General features: G+C 29.2%; 1 protein-coding gene across 1 annotated transcript in view; it reads right to left on the reverse strand.

Annotated features, from left to right (window-relative positions):
- LOC136084056 (uncharacterized) overlaps window positions 1-13,299 on the reverse strand; it is a 242,124-nt gene that overhangs the window by 122,941 nt on the left and 105,884 nt on the right. Inside the window, exon 9 of the mRNA XM_065804144.1 lies at window positions 12,492-12,690. Coding sequence (XP_065660216.1) covers window positions 12,492-12,690 — 199 coding nt within the window. The remainder of the gene's footprint in view (window positions 1-12,491; window positions 12,691-13,299) is intronic.

The following is a 13,299-nucleotide window of genomic DNA, read 5'->3' on the forward strand; positions in this document are numbered from 1 at the left end:
AAAGTCCTGTATGAGTTGTCAGAAAACCACTAACCAGCCCCCCCTCCCTCCTTAGAGCATAAGACAATTTATGGACAACCCCTTAATAACTGAGTTTTGAAGTTAAAATTTACAAGCCTGTGAGCCCCAATCTGTTACAAAAATGATACCAGATTGTTATTTGATTCAAGATAGGATGTGAGAAATTTTTTGACTCAAAGACCTTATTAATAATAGTAAGAAGACTGAACAGACGATATATGGAGGAGTCAGAATATTTTCTGGAGTTTTTGAAGATTAGAACAACAGATGTCATTTTTAGTGAGGGTCATTGTGTACAATGTGTGCACAAGCATGTTAAAAGCAACTTTTTGCTTTCAGTTTGTTATTTAGGTGGAAACTAATAAAAAAAAGATGGGTGCCAAAAATTTTCAAATTTGGGGCTGGACCCATAACGTCAAACTTACTAAACTTACTACAGTCAACAAAAAAAAAAATCATAAATTTGAAATATATATGTTATACAAAAGAGCTAGTCAAGCGAAACAAAAAATATGCAAAAACCATATGTTGAAAATGTTTCCTACCTAAGATATAACATCTAACAAACTATATAAATTACAGACCTAGAATTTAAAACCTGGTGCAAAAAGACAAAACAAAAATAGATTTTTCATTCCAATTTTCTTATACATTCAGATGAATTTTATTTACAAAATATTTATTAATGTAAATTTATGCTCAAAGCATTTATTTTTTAATATATGCATAAAGGATTGTTTTAATGTAATTTGAAGTTGTTTAACTCATTTGATTTTGACAAATCATTTAACATGTTTTTTATTAAAAAGTAAAATTGTATATCATTTTTAAAAAAAAAATTTAAAAAATGCAAAAATATGCATTAAAGGACTACACCGAGCTGTCAGGCTCAAGTGAAAGAAGAAAAAAATTAGGAAGAGAAAAAGAATAAAAAAATTAAAAACATATATTAAACAGATGTTCAGAGTAAAACAAATTCACTAGAGTAAAGGGTGTAGTAAAAAATAATAATGATAATTTACATATCGCACATGTAATAGAAATGATAAACTTAGACTTTTAATGAAAATTCATGACCAACACACAAGGTCTAAAAGAAATTTAAAACACAAAACTTAATATGACTTGCTCAGAGCGGAAACTTATTTTATTATAATAACCCTAAATCTTCATTAAATACAAAAGTTTAACTTACTTAAAAATTTACATATGCATAGATATATCAATATTTAAATTGAATAAATGAAAATGATGGGAGGTATAAGATAAAGAAAAAACATTGCTTTTGTGTAATCAAATTTTATGTAGTGGTGGTAATAACCTTCTCCTCAGAATCATGTTTATTATTACCAGCGTTTCGAAGAGGCTTTGCACCATCACTTAGTCTATCCCGTCAGTTAAATATCATTGCTATTTATGCTTTACCCCGCAATTTATGCCTTCTCCATACTGCAGTAAAAAAGAACTTCACTACAAACAGCCAAAACCCTAACTTCACCCAATTTTGTAAAGCACTAATATTTTTGAAGAAATAATATAGATAGTGAGAGATTTGAATTTAAAACCAAATAATATAATAAATTCAAAATATATATATATATATATATATATATTAAATATGATAAGTATATAGAATAAAATATAAACAAAAATTTTTAAATAAAAATGACAAAAACTAATACACTAAAATGTAAACGATAATATAAAGTAATACAAATTATTATATTATAACAGAAAACCACAAAATACTCAACTACACTTCCTATGTGATAAATGCTGTTAGTTAAAACTTTATTATAAATACAAGAAGTTGCTAAAATTGGTACTTGTTGGATAATTAAACTCAAGCTGATAAGATATAGAAATATATATAAAAAATTATTAAAACAACAAAACCATACAGAGTCTAATGCTGCCATAAATATCTAGATCAAAAATAACCAATCAAAAAAACAGGTTTTAATTAAAATATAGCAACATAAAATATAGCAAATAAAATATAACAACAAAAACAGTAGACCAAACCACTACAATGTCAAAAACTATGTAGGGCGGGAAAAAATTATATATATTACAAATTCATATATGTATAAAAAATGACAACCTAACAACTAACATTTTTACATATATATACACACATATGCATGCATACATACATACATATATATATATATATATATATATATATATATATATATATATATATATATATATATATATATATATACATATATATATATATATATATATATATATATATATATATATATATATATATACATATATACACAAACATACCAATGGTTGTCGAAGTAAGTATTGCATGTTCCAGTACAATAGAGTCAAGTATTACTAGAAACCAGCGTAGAAAATCTACCCCTGAACTATATCCAGCTAACCCAGCCATACTTCTAATTTCCTATGATAGATATAATATCTATACATAGGATTTATATCATCTTCTGGTTCTAAAAGCATGCTCAGACTTGTTCCAGAAACAAACATATTCTCTCTTGGAAACAGCAATTATGTATGTAACTGTATCTATATATTTTAGTCGTATTACTAGAAACCAGCATAAAGAATTCTATCTCAGAACTAAATCCAGCCAACCCAGCCATATAGAAAATTACCTATAATAGACTTGTCATCTATACATAGGATTTTTTATTATCTTCTGGTTCTAAAAGCTAGCTCAGACATGTTCTAGAAACAAACATAGTCTCCCGTGGAAACAGCAATTATGTATGTAACCATATCTATGTATTTTAGTCATATTACTAGAAATAAGTGTGAAATTTTATCCAACCCAGTCATACTTCAAATTACCTATGATGGATTTACCATCTATAAATAGGATTTATAATATCCTCTGGTTCTAAAAGTTAGCTCAAACATATTCCAGAAACAGACATTTTTCCTTGGAGTCACCAATTATGTATGTAACCGTAGCTCTGTTGCTTAGGTACACACAAAAAAATTAAAAAAATAGGGAAGCACACACAAAAGTAGTATCGTTAATAGAAAATATAAAGGATAAGATCAAACAAAGACATTAAATTAAGATAGCTCAAAAAAAGTTCTATCCCAAGATGTTTGAAACATCTTGTGGTAAAATGGTATTTTTTTGATATTCTTGCAATAGTGATAAAAATCGCATTTCTGATACAGGTAAATTTATGTTCAAAGCAATTATCTATTTAATATATGCATGAAAAGGTAAAATTGTATATCATTTAAGAAAAAAATGCTCAGGACTGTATTGGTATCACTTTTATATGTTTGTCTAATAAAAAAAGCCATATTTCTCCCCCATCAATCCCTTCTTCCCCCTCATTCAGGCAAAAAGTGGTTTGAAAGAATTTGTCCAGTAAAACAAAAAACATTTAAACATGGTTACAACTTATTAGGTATAGATAAATCTATATTTTTTATAAAAAAATCAATTAAATAACACAACCCACTATTAGTGATAAATAAAACTAATAAAATTTGATAAATATAAGCTTATAAATATAAATATTAGTATTCTATATTGGATGTATCTTTAGCTCCTTGTCTCTTCTATCGTGAATATCGGTGTCTACACATAGCCTTACAGACAAAGTTGTTTTATAACATTTGCATCTCTTTGTATTGCAATCACCACTACATTCACAAAAACTCAATTCAATTAAACCCAATGGAGCAGTAAGATAATCTGTTAATATTGAATCAAAGGATTTACCATTGATCTCCTAGCCAAAGCTTAAAGGAGAAGGAAGATTTTGTAAAAGTTTGTGAGATCGTCCTAGCACTAGACATACAAAATGAGTTCTAAATTTTTTGTATTTTAGAGAGCACATAGTAAGTGATAACTGTACATGGTAAGTGATAACTGTACATGGTAAGTGATAATATTTTAATGATACTTTTAGAAAACTATCTTAGCTTAGCCAGGGTTGATATATTATTGGGCATATTTTTTAATCCATATGTGTTATCTACTAAACGCTAAATACCTTGAAGAGTAAACTGATATGGCAATGACCCAGTATCATGGTTACAGATGATAAGATTGTATGTATGTATTATCAATATTTGATAATGCATACATCCAACCTTATCATCTGTAACCATGAATGACTTCCACAATGTTAATTTGAATTTTTCATAAAAGCAATCAGTCTGGTCACATCCTGTTAACACATGAAAACACAGTAAAGCTTTTAAATGTTTGGAACCAAGAGGCTCAAAACAATTTTTGATACTGATGTCATGTTCTTCTAATTCTTTTCTAAATTGTAAGTATATTGCAAGAGGTAGAAATTCACAGTAAATAATTACCAACAAAAGTATGTCTGCATCTGGGAAGAAAATATAGCATTCTGAAAACAGATTACATTTTGCAATATCAATGGCATGGAGTACAAGAAAAGTGTCCGCCTCTTCTCTTAGTAACTTAATATCAAAACTGGAGATATTTGTGGCTGTTCCTAATTCATATGTAATTGAAAAATATATTCTTTGATCTTATAGTGCATCATAAGTATATTCTGATAGGTATATGGTTATGTCACGCTTAGTTTCTGTATTAGCAAATGCTTTAATGACAAACTTCTAACATCTCCTTAATCGGAAACCTTGTAATTTACATTGTTTCCAGATGTTTGCTTCAATCTTGTTCTAATTTTAAGAGACTGACTGATATAGCAATCAAATACAAGTCAAACTTCGTTGTAACCATTTGCAATTTAAAATAGTGATATAAGAAAAATTATAATGATTAATTTTCCTTTTAGTATTTAAATCTTAAATAATTCTTTTATGTTTGATTATTTAAGTATTATATCTTTTTTTAGTAATGTTATTTTAAGAACAAAAAGGGTTTGCCTTTCACTTTAGTATTTTATCACCTTAGTGAATTCTGTTTACCAACCTCATTCTATCAATGATTACTCTCTCTAGGTATTGCTTGTCATATTGTGGTTAGGTACTACTGAATGCTTTCCTATTGATAACGATTCTATCTCATGTAGCATTTTTGTATATCTCTGGATAGCAGGGGCTTAAAATCCTCCATATCAGTTTTTTTATCTTTGTATAATTTATATAACTCCAAAATATCAAGTCGATGAAGCCTAAAAAACTTGCTTCATTAAAAAACAAAAAAATCTTTTTAAAAGAAGTAGCGTAAAGCATTATTCGTAATAAAAACAATGAAACAACTTAAATTTCCATAAAACGAGCATTAATTCATTATATATAACAGGTAATTGCTTTTAATGAAAAATTTATGTTAATAACAACTATTTTAACAAAATGCATAGCAAATCTGGAACGAAAGAACCATTTTTTAAGTCTTTTTATGCAAATCTGTAAATTCTGAGTGTGTGTTTTATACATTCTTAAAAGTAGTATATCTTGGGAAAGAAACGTTTTCAGCATATGGTTTTTACATTTTATTTTTTGTTTCGTTTGACAAGTTCCTTTGTATAACATACAAATTTTTTAAATGTGCAATTATTTTTTTTGTTGACTGCAATAACTTTGATGTCATGGCTCCCGGCCCCAAATGTAAAAATTATTTGACATCCATTTTTTTTTAGCCTAAAAAATAAGTTAAATTTAACTTAAAAAACAAGTTAAAAGCAAAAAGTTGCTTCTAACATGAATGTACACACCAAAGCCTTAATTTTAATATAGCAGCCCTCACTATTTCCGGCAGGCAGGAATATAAGACTCAGTCAACCACTTATAAAATACTTTAGAGAAAATTGAAGAGAGTTCTGGAGAACAATTTTGTAAGACTATGACAGGAATGTTGTCTGGACCACAAGCCGTAGAAGAGTTCATTTAAGATATGACTTTAGCAACGGAAGCAGGAGTGATTTGAATGTCTGACAAATGGTTAACCTGTTTAATTGGAATAGAAGGAAGAAAAGGGCCATAAAATTCAAGAGTCAAATTCAAAATAAATTCCTTTGCAAACATTTCTGCCTTATCTTTGGGAGAGGTAATATTTAATTTTTGGAAGATTTTCCAAAAAACTCGGGATTCAGTAAACTGAGAATAATGGAGCATTGCATCAGACAACCTTTTTACATTGGTTTCTCGCAATAATAAATAACTGTTTGTTCTCAAAAGATTACGATTAGATATAGCAGTTGCACAAGAAGGTGAAAACCATGGAGTAGAATAAGGCTTGACTTGGAACCTACAAGAAGGAAAAAAAGCTTCCTTTCTTCCCATTCCTGCCTGAATCCAGGAGGTTAAATAGGAGGCATATTTTTCAGCTGAGAGGGAAAAGACATCAGCCTAAGGACAGTCACAAAGGAAATCAATAAGAAAAACCCAAACAGCTTTAGAGTACTAGTAAGTAGTGCGATGATAGGGTGAATCCAAAAAACGAGATAAATTATCTATAGTGATCATTGCATGGTCAAAACCACCTAAAGAAAAAAAAGGATAAAGTGAACACAAGATAGGATCAGAGAAAAAACATAAATCAAGGAGTGAAAGTAAATGATTAGAGATGTCAGGAAAACAAGTCACAAAGTTAACTATCTGAGTAAGAGATTTAGAAATGCAGAAGTTATAAGCTTTAGGGCCAGCATGATCAGTGGCGTTAGAGCTAAGCCATTCACTGTGATGAGTATTAAAGTCACCAGTAACTACAATGTTGGCAGTGGGGTAAAGGGAGAGGGCATGGTCAATTTGATTAGAAATTACATCTAAAAGACTGCAGTCTTGGGAAGAAGGAGAACAATAAAGAACAAAGAGAAAGGTGATAGAATAAAGAGTGTTAAGCAAAGGCGCATAGAAGAATGGTTGCAGGATTTAAATCTGATTTCAAGACAAATAGGTGAACCAATGGGTATGTATACCCCCAAGCCAAGCATGTGACTATTAGAGTCTTCGGTAATCAAAGGATAGTACCCATCAACACTGAGATCTGAAGATTAGAAATAGATGAGTTTAAACTGATGTCACTAAGAGCAAGCATGTTTGGTAAACTTTGAAAGAGGTAAGATTCAACTGATGGAAGGTTGCTTTGCAGACCACATATATTTGTAAAAAGTATATTAAAACAGTTAGGTGGTGAGTATGGTTTTTTTTGTTAATATTTTGGGTTACTTTTGGGATGATTTAAGTTTTAAGAAAACTTGACTCATTCATAGATAGAGCACGACCTCCTAAGCAATGAGCAATTGTCTCAGTCCTGTTAATTAACCCAAAGTTGTAACATTATGGCTCCTTATGTGGCCTTGACAATGAGCTTCAAAAGCATTAACAGGGACAAAATTCATGCAAAAAATGGCACTGTTAATACTGTGATATTTTGCAACTAATGGAATCAGACACTCTGATAACTACAACAGAGTTTGGGAAACCTTATTACCAGCCGGCCTCAGAAACATTAAACTAAGTTTTAGAGCTACATCCTCATTAGGAGATAACAGGAAGAGTTGCTTAGTCACTATCAAGATTTATAGATACTTTACGCTTTTGTTTGATTCAGCATTTTAACTAGCATTTTTGCATAGCATACACACAACAGCGCTCTAAAAGTGGTCCCGTGATTAACATAGGGGAGAGTGAGGAACATATTTGCAAAGAGTAATAAAGTAAAGTATTATCGTAGTGAACCAAGTATACATGTGATTTACAGAACAGATATTAAAAATTCCATACAAATGCTTCCTAATTTCAATGTACTGATCCTCTGCCTTTACCAGTGGGCGCCACAGAGTGAATTATCTATTTATGTAATAAAAATCTGTGTATGTTTTAATTTTTTCTTGGCAAATTTAGGTTTAATCCTAAATTTAAGTTGATTAAAACATTAATAAACACTTGAAAAAGTACTTAACATTCTCAGCAAAATGTGAAAAAAATCAATGTAGTGGCAAAAAGAACAGTAGGTAAATTTACAGGTAACAAAAATCTTTAAACCTAACTATATTTTCTGTGGAAGAAGTGATTATAAAAAACATTTGAGATCAGTATTTAAAAGATAAAATTTATTTAAAACGGACGTGTATTTGCCTGTATACTAATGCTTCCCTCTCTCCCATACTCTAAAGATAAAAAGTTTTTATATTGTAGCTTTACTTAGCAGTACTTAATTAAAAAGTAATTCCTATTTTCTGAAAATAATATTTAGTTTTTTTTTCATTTTTAAAAATAAACCAAAATTTAAAAAATTACAAAAAAAAAAAAATAAAAGTAAATGAATCTTTAATTTATTTTGAACATACATGTATACTAGGCTGGGGTGAAAATAGAAGATTGGTCTATCGAAGAATATTGTTGCGTCTAACTGTAAATGAACAAAAAATATTAAAAATATTAATATAAGATATGGGAACCGCCACATTTTGACCCTTAAACATCAGACAGGTCACTAACACTATAGAAAAATATGGCATACTTTAAAATATCTTTTAAAGTATGCCATGTTGCATCTCAAAAGAAACAAAAATTTATAAAAATTTCAAAAATAATAATCATGTTTTATAAAAACATCTCTAAAAAAAATAAGACTCAAAAACACTGAGAAAAAAATTGATTTTTTTAATAATGTTAAAAAATAACAGTTTTTACGCATTAAAATATAAATTAATAATCTAAATACAAAATATGTATTATTTTTTAAATTTTTATAAAATTTTGCTTCATATGAGACCTAACATGACTTTTGAAGACATTTTTTTTCTTTAATATTAGAGACCTGTCTGATGTTTAAGGGTCAAAATAGGGCACTTCTAGTAAAGCATTTTTATTTTTTACAAATGCTTCTGGTTTCATACATTTTGGTTTCATACATGGTTTCATACCTTCTCTACTTGACTTATGTCTTGTTTCTGATCCTAGTCAGTGCTCAGTTTCTCCACATTCACCCTTAGGTGCTTCTGATCACAGTTTGATCTCTCTAAAACTAATATCTCATTCTTCTTCATCACCTGAATCCCCCTATTATCGAACCTCTTACAACTACAGTAAAACTGACTGGGATTCTTTCCGTGATTTTCTTCGTGATGGCCCTTGGGTAGAAATCTTTCAACTTCCTGTCGACAAATGTGCTTCTTACATAACTTCGTGGATTCAGGCAGGCATGGAATCTTTTATTCCCTCTCGACGATTCCAGGTCAAGCCTCACTCTCCTCCATGGTTTTCCTCACACTGTGCTGCTGCGATTGCCAATCGAAACCGTTACTTCCATATTTATCAGCAAAACAATTCTCCAGAAAACAGACGTCTGTTTATTACTGCTAGAAACAACTGTAAAAAGGTTTTGTCTAACGCCAAAACCCGCTATTCTCAGGTCATGAAATCTCGTATCTCATCTCAAAAATTAGGCTCTCGTGACTTCTGGAGAATCTTTAATAATATCAATAATAAGGGCAAATCTATAATTCCACCTCTCTTGTATGGTTCAGACTTTGTCACCTCACCTAAAGACAAAGCCGAACTGTTTGCTAAAAACTTTTCATCAATATCATCTCTTGATTCCACTAATTGCGTTCTACCTGATATTGCCAACAAACAGGTTGATCCATTGCTTGACATTCATATGACTCCAGCATCTGTATCTAAAGTGATTTCCTGCCTAGACTCTTCCACAGCTTGTGGCCCAGACAACATACCTGTTATTGTCTTGCAGAAGTGTTCTCCAGAGCTGTCGTCTATACTCTCAAAACTATTCAACAAGTGCTTATCAGAGTCTTGTTTTCCAGCCTACTGGAAAGCCGCATCTGTTATCCCTATCTTCAAAAATTCTGGGGAGCGATCTGATTTGTCTAACTACCGTCCCATAAGTCCTCTTCCTATCATAAGCAAGGTTTTTGAATCTTTAATTAACAAACACTTAATTTATCATCTTGAATCTAATAACTTACTTTCTGACCATCAATATGGATTTCGATCTTCTCGTTCTACAGCTGATTTGCTAACAGTAATAACTGACAGGTTTTATCATGCATTAGATGAAGGTGGAGAGGTTAAGGCCATCGCTCTTGACATTTCAAAAGCGCTTGATAAAGTTTGGCATGCTGGTCTTCTCCATAAGCTTTCTTCTTATGGTGTATCCGGCAACATCTTTAAGGTCATTGAATCTTTCCTTTCCAATCGTAGCATAAAAGTTGTCCTCGATGGACAACACTCTTCTTCTTATTCTGTAACTTCAGGGTTCCTCAAGGTTCTATCCTTGGCCCTATACTTTTTTTAATTTACATTAACGATCTTCCAGATATTCTCACATCTAAGGTGGCATTGTTTGCTGATGATACTACCATTTATTCTTGTCATGATAAGAAACCAACACCCTCTGATTGCTTGGGGGGGGGAAGGGCATTTGAGCTTGAAAAGGATCTCACTTCTGCTACAGCATGAGGATCATAGTGGCTGGTGAACTTTAATTCAGATAAAACTCAATTTTTTTCAGCCAATCGTTATCGCAATAATTTAGATCTTCCTATATTTATGAACGGTGATGTACTTGATGAGTCACCTACTCTTCATCTTCTTGGATTCACTCTTACTTCGAATCTTTCTTGGAAACCATATATCAAATCGGTTGCAAAATTAGCATCTGCTAAGGTTGCATCTCTTTATCGAGCTCGCCACTTTCTTACTCTGGATTCTATTCTCTATCTCTATAAATCCCAAATCCGGCCTTGTATGGAATACTGTTGCCATATCTGGGGCGGAAATTAAATGAGAAATTTCTAAATGCATCGATTTAAAAGTATAATTATGAATGCGCTGTTAAACTTTACATAATTATACTTTTAAATTGATGCATTTAGAAATTTCTCATTTAGTTATTTGTATATTTACTAAATCTGTTTAAATACATTTAAAATAGCAATACTATGTACATTAATAGAAACTAATTATTACGAAAACATATAGTTCATAGTATAAAGTTTGCATAAAAAATATTTTCTTTAAATGTACTTTTTGCACAGCCTTTATCCTTTATTAATTTTTAGCTTTTCTTTAAAACATTTTTTTAAACATGCAACGCGATACAGTTGAACTTTTTATTGTGCCCAACTAAACTGTGTTAACTAAATTCATTTAACATATTTAAGTGTACCTAAAAACTAAAATCTAAACACACTTAAAATTTTAATTTTATCTAAAAACAGATTAATGTGCACATAATGTAATACAGAAACTATTAAATACTTTATAAAGTATTTAATATTCTATAAGTATTTATATTCTAAGTATTTAATCTGTTTTTAGGTTCTTGACATTTTAAAAGATTTAATGTTATTTTTTTCTAAAAACCAAACTGAAATATTGCTCATCTTTTTATAAATTACTATAGCTATTTAAATATTGTTACAACATTGTGATTTGTGTTATAGTCCTACAATAATTTTTGCTATAGTACTACAATAATTTATTAGTAAAACAATAATTTTTACATTATTGTTTTACTTCATCTAATTGTATACATTTAATTATTCAAAAATAAAAATGGAAACTTACCTAAACCCATTATTATCATCCTCACATTGAGAATTTTATATGAATATTTTATGTGAAGAATTTATTGTTGTTTACTGTGTTTATTCAATGGATATGTTAATTATTTTCTTTGTTAAAAAAGAAAAAAATTGTTGAAAATTGTTAAAAATTTATTGCAGTTTACTTAGTTATGAATATGTTAAAGAGACTTATGTTTCAGACTTTGTTCTTCAAAATATGAAAAAACTGGATGAAGGTTCTATTAAGCTCAAGGCATGCTTATTAATTATTTTTGCTTTAAATGCAATATTTTTCTGCTGTTTACTAAAAAATATTAAAGTAAATAAGGAATAAGTAGAGAAATTGTTGAATAGACTTATCAAGACCCGTTTTTTACGGGTCCCGCTGGCTAGTATTTAATATTTTATTTGAAAACTGCTTTTCATAAAATTATTCAAAATTAATTATAAAGTTTAACCCATTATAAATTTTTTAACCCATAATATATTTTAAAGCTTCTTTTACATTCTTGCATATGTGTCTATGTTATCACATAACATAGATACATATACAGTCACATAGGTATTATGAAGAAAAAACTAACTATTGTTCCTGGAGTTTAAAGTTTAACTAGTTTCTCTTTGCAGCACTTAAAAACAACTGCTGTATTTTTAAGGTAGAGCGAGAGGCTTAAAAACTAAAAAAAACCTTTACTAATTAACACAGTTAACAAGTAAGAAGTTGTTTACCTTATAAACAACTTTTGTGTTTTCAAGGTAGAGAGAGAGAGAGGTGTAACAATACTTTAAAAAAATAGTCAATCATAGGTTGAGTTATTTTTTAAAAAGTAATTTGGCATTTTGACTTGATGAAAAGAGACTAAATAGACTTTAGACTAAATGGTTAAAACTAATCCGTAAGATGATTTCATCATTGTGTAAACATTAAAAAAAAAAATGTACAAAATGTTATTTTACAAAGAAAAGTGATTTTATAAATATTTTTACCAAAAGATATAGCTGGAGCTTGACAGTTAAAATCACTTGAATTTTGAGAATAATTAAGTCCTGGTATATAAAACATATATGTAACATCTGTTCCATTGTCTATTGCAGCTTGTAAATGTATATAACTATTTAACTTGTATCCTGCAATAGAAGAATTATATGGTTTTGTAGGTACAAAATGTAGATTTGTAACAGGAACCTAAAATTATAAATTTTTAATTAAATAAAAAATATATTTTCAAATCATATTTTTTAATAGTATTTAAAAATATTTTTATTAATAGCAGCAACTAGTTAATAATGTTATTAAAATAGTTTTTAATAAAAATTTACCTTGTCTGCTTTATAAAAATTTTAGGCGATTTTCATAATTTGATAATATAAAAGTCAACTAGTCAAAAGTCTAAATTAGTCAACTTTGAAAAATCAAACAGTTGATTTAAGCGATTATGGAATTCCTACTATACGACTAAAAGTTGATTTAGTCAAGTAATAATCTTAAATTTATACCTTCTTATTCAAGATAAATTTTTCAATTATTCAATATATTACCTTTTGCTTGTTCATTTAATAACAATACTATTATAACTATTTCATACTGTTTTTTGTGTATTTTCATTAAGTTTTATAAAATTCATAGCATGTTTGCAATATTTATACTTATTTAAATTTTCAGTTATTCATTTTATTATATATGTATATACTTTTTTTTATATTTACATTTGTGTTTTTCATAAATATTTTCATGCAGGGCCGTTCCAAGCTGGTTCATAGCCCCGGGGCAAAATTAAATTGTGAAGCTCCAAAA

Source organism: Hydra vulgaris, chromosome 08 (genome assembly GCF_038396675.1).
Source record: "Hydra vulgaris chromosome 08, alternate assembly HydraT2T_AEP".
NCBI lineage: Eukaryota > Metazoa > Cnidaria > Hydrozoa > Anthoathecata > Hydridae > Hydra > Hydra vulgaris.